This window comes from Furipterus horrens, unplaced genomic scaffold, assembly GCF_987537825.1.
Source record: "Furipterus horrens unplaced genomic scaffold, mFurHor1.1.pri manual_scaffold_2, whole genome shotgun sequence".
Lineage (NCBI taxonomy): Eukaryota > Metazoa > Chordata > Mammalia > Chiroptera > Furipteridae > Furipterus > Furipterus horrens.
Window position 1 is genome coordinate 57,070,182 of NW_028327172.1, and position 14,040 is coordinate 57,084,221.

General features: G+C 34.4%; 1 protein-coding gene and 1 pseudogene across 1 annotated transcript in view; both read left to right on the top strand.

Moving 5' to 3' along the window:
* NOX4 (NADPH oxidase 4) overlaps positions 1 to 11,150 on the top strand; it is a 166,667-nt gene extending 155,517 nt beyond the window's left edge. Inside the window, exon 18 of the mRNA XM_090267800.1 lies at positions 10,272 to 11,150. Coding sequence (XP_090123926.1) covers positions 10,272 to 10,392 — 121 coding nt within the window. The 3' untranslated portion in view covers positions 10,393 to 11,150. The remainder of the gene's footprint in view (positions 1 to 10,271) is intronic.
* On the top strand, positions 3,317 to 6,999 carry LOC150018617 (glutaredoxin-3 pseudogene; annotated as a pseudogene).
* Positions 11,151 to 14,040: the final 2,890 nt, after the last annotated feature.

The window sequence follows — 14,040 nt, forward strand, 5'->3', positions numbered from 1 at the left end:
GATTTATTTCTGGGCTCTCTGTCCTGTTCCATTTATCTATATGTCTATTCTTATGCTAGTACCAGACTGTTTTGTTTACAGAGTTCTTGTAGTATTATGGTTTGATATCAGGTATTGTGATCCCTCTTTTTTCTTCTTTCTCAAGATTGTTGAAGCTATTTGGGGTCTTTTTGGTTTTATGTAAGTTTTTGGAATATTTGTTCCAGATCTGTGAAATATGCCATTGGTATTTTAATAGGAATTGCGTTGAATCTATACATTGCTTTGGGTAGTACAGACATTTTAATGAAATTAATTCTTCTAATCCATGAACATGGTATATGCTTCCATGTATTGTATCTTTCTTAATTTCTTTCTTCAGTGTTCCATAGTTTTTGAGACAGTTATTTTATCTCCTTGGTTAAGTTTATTCTTAATATTTTCTTGTTGCCAAAGTAAATGGGATTTTTTTCCTAGTTTCTCTTTCTGATATTTCATCGTTGGTGTACAAGAATGCCATCAATTTGGCAAAATCACTTATTAGGTCGAGTAGTTTTTTGGTGGAGACTATGGGTTTTCTATGTATATTATCATGTTGTCTGTGAATAATTTGGATGCCTTTTATTTCTTTTTCTTGTCTTATTTCTGTGGCTAGAACTTCCAGTACTATATTGAATAAGAGTGGTGAAAGGGGGCACCCTTGTCTTGTTCCTGATCTTAAGGGGAGAGCTTCTTTTTAGTTTTTGTCCTTTGAATATAATGTTGGCTGGAGGGTTTTTGTATATGGCCTTTATTATGTTGATATATGCTCCCTCTATTCCCACTTTGATGAATATTTTTATAATAAATGAATGCTGGATTTTATCAAATGCTTTTTCTGTATCTTTTGATATAACCATGTGATTTTGTCTTTCATTTTGTTTGTGTGGCATATTACGTTTATTGATTTGCAAGTATTAAAACATCCTTGCATCCATGGGATGAATCTCACTTGATTATGGTGTATGATCTTTTTAATGTATTGCTGAAATTGGATTGCCAATATTTTGTTGAGGATTTTGGCATCTATGTTCATCAGTGATATTGGCCTGTAGTTTTCTTTCTTTGTTGTGTCTTGACCTGGTTTTGGAATTAGAATTATACTAGCCTTTTCAAAAGAGTTTGGGAGTCTTCCCTCTTCTTGAAAATTTTGGAATAGTTTGAGAAGAACTTCTGTTCTTCTTTAGTTCTCTAAATGGACTGTGAAGACATCCAGTCCACAGCTTTTGTGTGCCTGGAGGTTTTGTTTTTGTTTTGTTTTGTTTTAATTTTTTTTATTTTATTCATTAAAAAAAATAATTTGTTTGTTTATTTATTTATTTGTAGAGAGAGGGGAAAGGAGAAAGAGAGGGAGAGAAACATCACTGTGTGGTTGCCTCTCACTCGCACCCCCAACTGGGGACCTGACATGCAACCTAGTCATGTGACCTGAGTGGGAATCAAACCAGCCACACTTGGCTCACAGGCCAACGCTCAATCCACTGAGCTACAGCAGCCAGGTGCCTGGAGGTTTTTGATTACTGCTTCAATTTCACTAGTTGTTATTGGTTTATTCAGGCTTTCTGCTTCTTTCTTGATTAAGTTTTGGAAGAGTGTATGTTTCTAGAAATTTGTCAGTTACACCTAGGCTGTCCAATTTCTTGGCATAAAGTTGTTCATAGTAATGACTTACAATCCTTTGTATTTCAGTGGTATTAGTTGTAACTTTTCCTCTTTCATTTCTGCTCTTATTTATTTGGGTCCTCTCTCTTTTTTTCTTGCTGAGTCTGGTTAAACTTTTGTCAATTTTGTTTATCTTTTCAAAGAACCAGCTCCTGGATTTATCGATCCTTTGAATTGTATTTTTAGTCTCTATGTCATTTAATTCTGCTGTGATCTTGATTATTTTCTTCCTTCTACTCTGGGCTCTGTCTGTTATTTTACTGTCTTCTTAAAGTGAAATTTTAGGCAATTAATTTCAGACTCCCCTTCCTTTTTTTTTCTATTAAAAGTGTTTAAAACTATAAATTTCCACAATGTATAATGTAACGATTTATGTATGTTTTACAAAATCACAACTACAATAAGAATAGTTAATGCATCTATTACCTCACATATTACAGGGTTTTTTTTTTGTTTTGTTTTGTTTTTTCTAGTGAGAACTTTTGAGACCTAATCTGTTAAAAAACAAAATTCAACTGAGTAAATTTGAAGATCTAATTGGCTTCATTCAATGATAAATGAATTGGGCAGCATCCCATGTAGCAAACAGAAAGTAGATCCAAGAAGCTATACAAAATGGAAGGCTTTTACAGGCAGAAAGGGACAGTTAAAAAAAAAGTGTTGAACAAAGAGTGTATTATTTCAGGCAAGGCCAACTTTCTTTGCGGAAGGTCAGCTATCTGTTAGGCAGATTACCTAACTAATGCTGACCCAGTAATTTCAGATTAAAGGTTAAAGATCACATTCCTGATTGAGGTTCAAACTGCCATTAAGTCTTGGTTCACTGATGTGGGACTTAGCACATGTGATCTATTGTCCGCCTGTTCTTTCTTTTTTAATAACTCTTATAGCATCTTTAAAATATACATTACAGTAGTGATTTTCAACTGGTGTGCTGTGAGAATTTTTAAAGCATGCAATACCTGACTGTTTAGTCAGTGGCACTGACCTCTTTTCCCTTAGTTGTCAAATTTAAAAAATGACAACAGCCAACACAACAAGAGCTGTCTGGTATGAATGAATCAAAATTATACCTATTTTTGTTAGATCAGCAAAAATTAGTGAATATTTTTTTGGTATGCCACAGAATTTGAGTAATTAGTTTATATGTGCCATGAGATGAAGAAGGTTGAAAATCACTGCAATAGTGAATTGTCAACTATAGCCACCATGCTGTACATTACATCTCCAGAACTCATTCCTATTGTAACTCCAAGTTTGTGATCCTTTGTCTACCTTTCCCCTTTTCCTATCTCCTAAACCTGTTCCTGGCAACTACTGTTCTGCCCTTCGTATCTGAGTTTGTATTTTTTAGATTCTACATATAAATAAGATCTTACAGTATTGGTCTTTCTCTGTCTGACGTATTTCACTTAGAATAATGTCCTCAAGGTTCATACATGTTGTTGCAAATGGCAGAGGTTTTTTCTTTTTTGTGGCTAAATAGTATTTAAGTGTGTGCTTGTATTTATATATAGATATGTATTACATCATTTTTAATGGTATTCATTCATTTTAAAAATCTGTTAATTCATCACTGGACACAGAGGTTTGTTTCTGTGTCTTGGCTATTATTGTAAATAATGCTGCAGTAAACATGGGGGTACAGGTATTGCTTCATGATAAGGATTTCAGCCTTGGCTGGGTGGCTCGGTCAGTTGGAGTATCATCCCATACACCAACATGTTGGGGATTCGATCCCCCAGATCCCCAGTCAGGCCACATATGTGCATTGTGAGTTTGATACCCAGTTGGGGTGCTTAAAGGAGGCAGCTGATCAATGTTTCTCTCTCCCTTCCTCTTTCTCTAAACTCAATGACATACTCAAGTGAGGATTAAAAATTAAAAAAATAAAAATAAAGGTATTGATTTCATTTCCTTTTGTTAAGTACCCAGAAAAGGGATTGCTCTATTTTTAATTTTTTGAGGAACATCCATACTGTTTTCCATAAAGACTGGAACAATTTACATTTCCACCAATAGTGTACAAGGGTGCCCTTTCTCTGCATCCTTGTCAACAATGATCTCATATTTTTTATTTGTTTTGTTTTTGCAAATTCTTTTTATCAGTTTTAGTGAGAAATAATTGACATACCCCACTGTATAGGTTTAAAGTGTATAGCTTTATTGTTTGATTTACATATATTGTAAAATAATTACCACAAAAGGTTTATCATCCCATATAGTTAGAATAAAAGAAAAGGAAATTTTTTTCCTCAGTTAGAATAAAAGAAAATAAAGTTTTGTCTCCTTGTGATAAGAACTTTTAGGATCTACACTCTTAACAACTTTCTTACATCATACTGCAAGCAGCGCTAGCTGTAGTCATCGTGTTGTGCATTACACCCCAGTACTTATTGATCTCTCAACTGGAGGTTTGTACCTTTTGAGCACCTTCCTCCAGTTTCCCTCCCACAACCACCCTACCACATAACCACAGATCTGGTCTCTTTTTCTATGAGTTTAGTAGCGTTTGGGGTTTGGAATTCCACTTATAAGTGATATTATACAGTTTTGTCTTTCTCTGTCTGACTTATTTCGCTTAGCGTAATATGCTTATGATTCATCCGTGTTGTCCATATAGTAAAATTTCCTTGTTTTTTTGGGTGAATAACATTCCATTGTTTGTGTGTGTGTGTTTGTGCACACTTAGGTTCCATGTCTTGGCTATTATGAACATGGGAGTACAGATACCTTTTTGAGTTAGTGTTTTAATTTCCTTTGCAAATATTCCCAGAAGTGGAATTGCGGGATAATAAAAGGTTGTTGTATTTTTAATTTTTGAGGAACCTCCCTACTGTTTTCCACAGTGGCTTTATCAATTTACATTTCCACTAACTACACAAGGGTTTCCTTTTCTCCCCATTCTTTCCAACAGTTGTTATCTCTTATCTTTTTGATGACAGCCATTCTAACAGCTGTGAGGTGATATCTTCTCATTGTGGTTTTGATTTGCATTTCCCTGATGATTAGTGATGTTGAGTACTTTTTCATGTACCTCTTGGCCATTGGAATATCTTTTATTTATTTTTTTTTGAAAAAATGTCTGTTCAGGTCCTTTGCTTATTTTTTAATTGGATTTTTGTTTTTGCAGTTGAGTTGTATGATTTCTTTATATATTTTGAATATTAACCTCTTATCAGATATATAGTTTGCAAATATTGTCTCCCATTTCAAAGGTCACCTTTTCATTGTGTTTATCATTTCTTTTTGTTGTGTAGTAGTTTTTTAATTTGAAGTAGTCCTTGTTCATTTTTGTTTTTGTTGTTTATCCTTTATTTTGGTGTCAAACCCATGACATTGCTTAAACCAATGTCAAGGAGCTATTTCTGTAGATTTCCTTCTATGCATTTGATGGTTTTGTGTTTATATTTACGCCTTGAATTCTTTTCAAGTTAATTTTGTAAGTTGTATAAGATAGGAGTCCAGCTTCATTTTTTTGCATGTAAATATTCAGTTTTCCCAACACCATTTATTAAAGAGACTACCTTCTCCTCAATGAGTATTTTGACTCCCTTTGGTTGGGTTTAAATCTAGCAATTTACTGTTGCTTTCTATATTTCATTTGTTCTTTCTTTTCTATTTTTTCTTCCCTTTTTCTACCTTCTTTACACTGAATATTTTTTATGATTCTGTTTTATCCTCCTATATTGACATCTTAGCCATATCTGTGTTTTTGTTTGCTTTTAGTGATTTCTCTAAGGCATTGTTTCCAAACTGCATTCCTTGGGTCAACATCACCTGGGAATTGTTAGAAAGGCAAATTCTTGAGCTCTATCCAAGATCTGTTGAATCTAAAGCTCTAGGGATGGGGCTCAGCTATTTGTGGTCTGTGAAGTTTCTCAGGTGATTCTGATAAAGCTGAAATTGGAGAAATGCAGTTTTAGCTTTCTGGTGTACAGCAGTATTCTTCAAATAATGTTATACCACCTCATGTACTTTTAGTATCCCTGCATCTTTTTGGCTTTTAGTCTTACTCATCTTACTTCCAGATATGCTAGAAACTTCCTGATATATTGTTATTGCTTTTGTTTTAGACATAAATTATATTTTAAAGAGATAAAAATGAGAAAAAATATACATCATATTTATTCACAAATTCACCATTTTGATCCTTTTAATTCTTTTGGGGTAGATTCAGATTTCCCCTTGATTTCATTCTCCTTCCTGAAGAATTTCTCCTTTAATATATCTGATAGTGCTGGTTTGCTGGCAGTGCGTTCTCTCACCTTTTGTTCAAAAAGTTTGTATTCCATCTTCACTTTGGAAAGTTATTTTTGTTTGATGTAGAATTTTCTTGGTATAGAGCCATTTGAGGTGTCTGGGGTGGCGGCAGTTTGAGGAGCTGCTGTGCCTCAGAGCCAAGTACCCCCTTTGGGTCCGTTTTTGGGCACCATGGGCTCCACAGTGTGATCAAAGGAACAACATGATGGCAGAGTTAGCGCTTAAAGAACATCCCAATTAATTTGTGAAGTTAGAAGCTGGCGGACTTTCTGAAGTATCTGAAAGATATGAAATTGGTTCTGTTATCACCTTCCTGTTTTTCAAGAATTCTCAAAAAATTGACCATTTAGATGGTGCACATGTCCCAGAGTTGACCAAGAAAAGTTCAGCATCTATGGGCTCCTTCCCAATCAGTGGTAATGAGCATCCCAAAGAAGACCTCAAACTTCACCTAACGAAATTAGGTCATGCTGTCCCTGCATAATGTTTACTTAGGAAAGGGACTCAGCAGGAGGCTTGCTGTAGTTTCAGCAAGCAGGTGGCAGAAATTTTCAGCAAACACAATTTTCAGTTTAGCGGTTTTGATATCTTCTGCGATGAAGAAGCTTGTCAGGGCCCCAAAACCTATCCCAATGGCCTGCCTATGCCCAGCTCTATGTTTTTGGCAGCTCGTAGGGGGACTTGACACAGTGAAGGAGCTGGAAGCATCTGAAGAACTAGATACAATTTGCCCCAAAGCTCCCAAATTAGAGGGAAGTCTCAAAGTCCTGGCAAATAAAGCTTCTGTGATGCTCTTTATGAAAGGAAACAAACAGTAAGCTAAATTCGGATTCAGCAAACAAATTCTGGAAATACTGAGTAGTACTGGTATTGAAAATGAGACATTTGATATATTGGAGGATGAAAAAGTTTGGCAAGGATTAAAAATGTGCTCCAATTGCCAGGCAAAATTACCCTCAGCTGTATGGGAAAGAGGAGCTTGTTGAATGGTTGGACATTGTTAAGGGTCTGAAAAAAAGGGGAGAACACCGAAAGGAGAAAATCAATAAATGTTAAATGTGGTACCCAGCTAATGCAGGAGATAATTACAGTGGAGTAGCTTATGAGTCAGCCCTCAGACATGGACAGGGAGGAGGAAAGTCTTCTTCCTCAGTTTCATTCATGGTACTCCATAAGGTTGTGCTAAATAAATGTATGTTATGCTTTTTGTCCACCAAAAATAGAATGCAAACATCTTCAAATTCAATTTTTTTTTTAAAGAATTTGCTTGGTATAAAATAGGTGACATTTCTTTTGTCCTTCAGCACTTTGAAGATACCATTTTATTGCCTTCTGAGTTGCATAATTTGTGACAAGATGTCCATCTTTCATCTCCTGCTAAAATTTCCCCCTCTGGCTGCTTTTATGTCCTTCTCTATGTCACTGGCTTTCAGAGTTTTACTATTAGTTGCCTTATATGCTTTTCTTTGTGTATATTTTCCTTGGGGTTCAATACTTGAATATACTTGGGGTATATTCTTGGGTATATGTGTTTATTTTAATTAAATTTGGAAAAAATTGTCAATTGTTTCTTAAATGTTTTTTTTTCTTTTTATCTTCTGTCACCTGTCATTATTGGGATTACCATTCCATATATTTTAGACTAGTTGATATTTCCCATAGGTCAGTGGGGCTTTGTTTTTTTGTTTTGTTGTTATTGTTGTTTTAATAATTTATTTGTTTGTTTGTTTGTTTTTAGAGAGAGGGGGAAAGGAGAAAGAGAGGGAGAGAAACATGACTGTGTGGTTGCCTCTCACTCGCACCCCCACCTGGGGACCTTACGTGCAACCTAGTCATGAGCCCTGACTGGGAATCGAACCAGCGACACTTGTTTCGCAGGCCAACGCTCAATCCACTGAGCCACAGCAGCCAGGGCCTTGTTGTTTTTTTATAATATTTCTTTCTGTGTACTTTCATTTTGATAGATTCTAGTGCTGTTGTCACATTTATTTACTTACATTTTCTTCTTCAGTGCCTGTTCTTCTGTTAATCCACAGTATATTTATCATTTTAAACATTGCATTTAATCATTAGAATTTCTATTTAGGTCTTTGAAAATCTTCCATTTCTCTTCTCTTTGTGTTGATGCTTATCTTGGAACATATGAAGCAGGTTTCTCATCATTCTTTCAATGAACATGTCTGATAATTCTATCATTTCTGTCATGGGCCTTTTTCTGTTGACTAACCGTTCTCCTTGCATTAGTTTGCTAGGACTTCCATAACAACAGCCCACAGACTGAGCGGATTAAATAGTAGAAATGTATTTTCTTACAGCTCTGGAGGCTGACAGTCTAAGGTCAAGATGCCAGCAGGGTTGATTTCCTCTGAGACCTCCCTCCTCAGCTTACAGATGACCACCCTCTTATTGCCTCTTTAAATCATCTTTTTTTCTGTGCTTTTGTGCCTCTTATGTCTATTTGTATATCCATATTTCCTCTTCTTATAAAGACTCTAGTCAGTTTGGAGCAGCCTTGTTTTAACTTAATCCCATGTGTATAGGTGCTGTTTCCAAATACAACTACATTCTGAGGTACCGGGGGTTAAATCAGCCCATCACACATAGTTATAATTCATAATTTCTTGCTTTATACATTCCTTCAATTTTTTATTGAAGGTTGTACATTATGAAGTTTAGATGTAAAATGCCAAATTTTGATTAATTCTTTTCAATCTTGTATTTTTTTCTGGCATAATGTTTTGTTACTTGGGTTTAGTTCAATTTTTTTCAAGGCTTGCTTTTAAGCTTTGTTAGTATATATCTAGAGCAGCCTTCAATCTCAGGCTAATTTTACTGACATCCACTCTTCCTTTTGCAAATAAGGTGGTACCTTTTTAGAACACTACCCATTGCCCATATATTACATATAAATCTTATCATTCTGACTTGTGGGAATATGAATTATTCACAACCTTGTATAAACTCTGCATTTGTTTGACTTATTGCTCCCTGATAGATAGTTTTTTACTGAGATTCCTGTGATTTTTTTTCTCACATGAGCAAATCAATACTCCTCCCAAAACTTAAGGATACGCCTCTATAGCTCTCCAGAGCTTCTTTCTGTAGATGTCTCTTCCCTACCATATTTTTCTCTAGAAATTCTAGCTACTTTGGCCTTCACAAATTTTGTTCTTTGTCTCCCCAAGTCAGTGAGACCACTAATCAGTGCTGCAGCCAGTAGCTTGTCTCCAGGCAATGAGCAGAGACGGTTGCTGACTCACCTTGGTTTTTCTCTTTCTCGGAGATCAGTGTTCTCTTCTGCCTATTGTCCAGGATCTGAAAATAGTTGTTTTATGTATATTTTTCTAGTTTTTTAATGCCAGAAGGTAAATCTAGTCCTTATTACTCAATCATGACTGCAAATGAAAGTTTTATTTTCATGGTTCTTTGATTTATTTTTCCAGATGAAAAGTTTTAATAAAACCATTTTTCAGAATTTGTTATAAATTTTTGGTACCTATTTAAATAGATTCAGCCTTTTTTTTCAGCACCAATTATTTTCAGGAAGACAAAACTGTAATTTGTCTAAGATATATGAATTGTTAATCATTTCGATATCCTACGAAGAATTCCAACAAGTCAACAAATTTGGAGGAAGATTATTATAAAATATTAGTCATTTCCTGGGATTTACTTAGTCTATTTGTTAGAGATATGTATAATTTACCTACTAAAATTTTATGTTAGCAAATAATAAAACCTGCTTGGCATTGGTTACAATTATTGCAGTGCATAAAAGAAAAAGAAAATGGATCCAGATTAATATGCTTTTTATTTCAATGTGGATGTAAATTAGTCACTTAAAATTATCCTTTCAAATTGGTAATAGCTTTTCTTTCTCTTCTCATACTCATCACTGCCATGCAAACTCATGGAATCTTCAGGAAAAACTATAAGAGAATATTGACATGACCTAGTGTGGATGACTATCTATCAACTGCTGCTCTTGATTTAGTTTCTGTTGTCACTAATGTCATGTAATGAAAAGGCTAAATAGACTGCTCACTCAGTCTGATAATAAGCAAATATGTGCTCATAGTTGCATTCTTTGAATTACCCTGAATTTTAGTATGAAAAGCATGGGGTAAATAAAATATCTTCTGGGTGATCATTTGCTTTTGGAAATAATTGAAAAAATATTTTTAAAAGGCCAAATATTATTTTTAATTATTTTAATAACAAGAAATTAACTTTCTGAGTACCTTATACATGCTCATAAAAGCGTAGTTCTTGTCGTGTTCTGCCAAAATTTCCACCTGATTTTCCATTTTCTTCCTCTCCCTTCCCAGGAAAACAGTTGGTGTTTTTTGCTGTGGACCCAGTTCAATTTCTAAGACTCTTCATAAACTGAGTAACCAAAACAACTCATATGGGACAAGATTTGAATACAATAAAGAATCTTTCATCTGAGAATCTTTGCTATAAACCAGGACTCTAAAGAAGGAATGTGTGCAATTTCTAAGACTTTAAAATTCAAACAGCTATGTCATTCCAAAGAGTAGCAAGGCTTTCTTATTTATGATTATTTAAAATAGAAATGCAAAGAATGTAGCCAGATGACAGGTCACATTACATGTTTAATCTGGAAACCAAAGAGTCTCTTTGATGTTATGATTCACTTTTCAATGCTAGAATTAAAACTATTAGATGTGCACTGTTGATTTTTATGGCAGATTCAAGAACTCCCCAGTGAGGAGCTACCCTTGCTCACTGTGAGGCTGATAGCCTTGGTCGTCTCTAAATTGTTTTTGGTTGAACAAATGCAAGATGGAACAAAATTATAAATTTATTGAAACTGAGATTACATTTTCTACATAAGTATAAACAGAGTTGATTTAGAAAAGCTCCAGGCAAATATATTAGATGTTGGACGATACAGCACAAGACTATTGATACGGGTACTTTGTGTCAATATCTAATCCTGCTCACTACTGATGCTAATACCTCTACTTGATGTCTGTAGATTTTATGTTGAATGAATCTTTTACAGATGTTGACATAGTATCTATTTTTATATATTTCTCTCTTTCTTTCCCTTCTGTCTAGGGAAATCTTTGCTCCCTTGCAATGCATTAAGCACAATGATTTAATCAGTCATTTTCACCCTCAATTTATTTAATCAGTTACTGTTGCATAGTAATGAGGAAATATTATTACTATAAATTATACAAGGGATAAATAGACTAATAATTTTTTTTCCGTTTTCAGCATTGTGATCTCTATTATTTTTATTTACTTTTTTCCCCCGGCATAGTTTGTCTTAATTTTTAGCTTCCAAAGGTACTTAGTTTAATTTGCACTTTGAGATCAAAGGGCATTGTGTGTCCTTGGTCACTGAGAAAGATAAAAGATCTCTCTTTTGTCATACATTGGCTATGTTGGGGACATTTGTCACGTCTCTAACAGAAAATCTGTATTTTACTTCCTACACAAGATGGAATAATTCATTAGTTATTCACATTTACATTCAAAATCAAGCATATTATTGCTGCACCATCTGGCATTCTGGGTCTCAATAGGAAAGTATTGAGTTTAAAGTCATTGTTGGCATTACTCTGTGTGATCCTATCAGTTCATTCCCCTGGCCATTAAATTCTTGGATCAGAGGAAAAATTAATTCACTTTACTACCTTAAGAATCGGAGCATTTTTTAGTATAGTGATTTCGTTTTGTAAACATCTATCAGTTGCTATGAAATATAGCTCATTGCTGAAATCAACAGCATGATTTGTGTCACTTTTATTAAAATTTTGCATGATACAATGTAAGTTTGTAGATGCTACTGTCTTTTTTTTTTTTTTTTTTTGCTGGGGTTCACCAATAGCAATCAAGCTTGTTAAACCATCCAGCATTGAATGCCCATAAATGTATTACTTACAGATATTTCTTTCTCTCTTTGCAATTCTTTCTTCTGCCTACTTAGGAAGGCTAGTCAGAAAAAGACATGGGAAATGTGCAATGTTCCTGAAGATTTAGCTCTAAGGACATATTTAATAAACAGTACATTTTGGCAACACTTTCTAAATTAAAAATAATTTTTATATAAACACATAACAGAAACAACTAGTAAAAAGAAATTTAGCATGGCTTAATGTGCAATACTGACTCTTTACTGATCATAATTTGTTTTAGTGATTATATTAATACACCTAATTTCAGTGAACTAGGTGAAAGATATTTCAAAAGAAGAGTAATATTTCCAAGTAAGTAGGCCTACTATTCTAGATGAGCCATTTTGCCTATTTTAAATTCCAGTTGATGTGCAAACATTGTGTTAACATAGGTAATTTTTGCTTCTGTAGATATGTCTTCATCATGCATGTATATGAGAGCTTTTTTTGAGAGATTCTTTCTCTGTAGCTAATTCTTGTCACATAGATCTTAAAACACTAATTTTAGTGGCAATAAATGTTAAAATGGAAATGCTATCCTCTAAATCTCTATAAGTTTACCTTCATAAAAAATAAAGCAGGCAGAGTTTCTTTACTAGATAATGCAAGCTGCAGACACATCATGTATTTCAGTGTGTACTGGGATGAACAGCCTTAGGGATTTGTATTCTGGGGCTTTCGATGCCACTGGTTACAGATGTGACTGGCAAATTTCTCCTCACTCTGGGATTTCTCATTTGGACTAGATCAGTACTCAATTAGTCTTTTTTAGGAAATGTATCTTTTTGAGGACATGATTAAAAAGAAATATTATGGCATATATACAAAATATACAGACAATCTTGGGGGCCCACAAACAACCTCCAAAAGCCAGGACCCCTGTTGAAGAACCTCTGAACAAAATTATCATCATTATAGGTATTTTTTAAACTCTTTCTTTTCTTTGATTTTTGGAGTAAACTATTAATGTTTATAGATTATACTAAGAAATTAACTCAGTGGACAAAGAAAAGGAAATTCTTTTTGTATCCCCCAAAACAAAGAATCCAATAGACTCTTTCATCGGTTTTTAGTTGTCTTGGGTCTCCTGCTTTATGCAAAGCAAGGCTGTGATTTTATATACCAGTAATAATAAAAAAAACAGATTCATACACACACACACACCCCACACACACATAAATCTGGGCCTTAGTTTTGTGTGTGTGTTTATTGTTTTGTTTTGTTTTTTTTGGTTTAAAAATGAAATGATGGATAGTTTTTCACGTGCTGACTTTAAATTCCATTTGGCTGATTTTGATAGTACAGGCTCTTAAAATAAATAAAAGCAATGTAGACAAAAAGCATACTCTGAATTGATACACTCCGTATATCCATGTTATTTATAACACCCCCTCCAAATCAGTGTTTACTTGGAGTATTCACAGCAGGTAATTGATTTAAATTATAAGGCATTGTTATAGAGGCCAGCTAGAGGCAAAACGCAGCCATTGTCATGAATAGATAATGCTGGTGCTAAAGGATGTTCATTATATTAGAGAGAAAAAAAATTAGGTAATTTTTTCCCCCTTAGGGACGATTAACTCAGCTGAGCATTTTTTTTTCCTAACCAAACCAATAAGACACATTTTCACTTGACAAACACTTCCCTTTTCTTATGCTATCTAGAACACTTTCTTATCCCGTTATATTATAGAAACATAAAATGCTTAAGTTAGGAGTACTGTTAATTTGCAGCTGAAGAAACCAAGGTCCAATGGAAGATGGTAACTTGCCTCAAGTCACCCACTGAGTTTGTCCCAGTTGAAACAAGCTCAGCTTTCCTAAGCTCCGCTACTGAAGGGCTCTTTCCACTTCTTTGTGAAAGATACATCTAGGAAGACACATCCAGTACTGTTTGTTTGAACCTCCATATAAACTCTCGTGCTCTATGAAAAATAGGTACTGAATGTTAATTCTAGATTCAAAGCAGGAAATCACATTCTTCCCTATACGTCTGTCTTCTGAGTATAAATTTGTTAGTTGTTTATTTTCCCTACTAAAATCTATTTTCCTGTATCCGTTTTAAAACATGACAATTATGCTAAAAACATTTTGTGCTCTAGAACTCTGCATTAGAAATCTGTGATAGCATATAGTTTCTAGGAAATGCTAATATTGTAATTTTAAA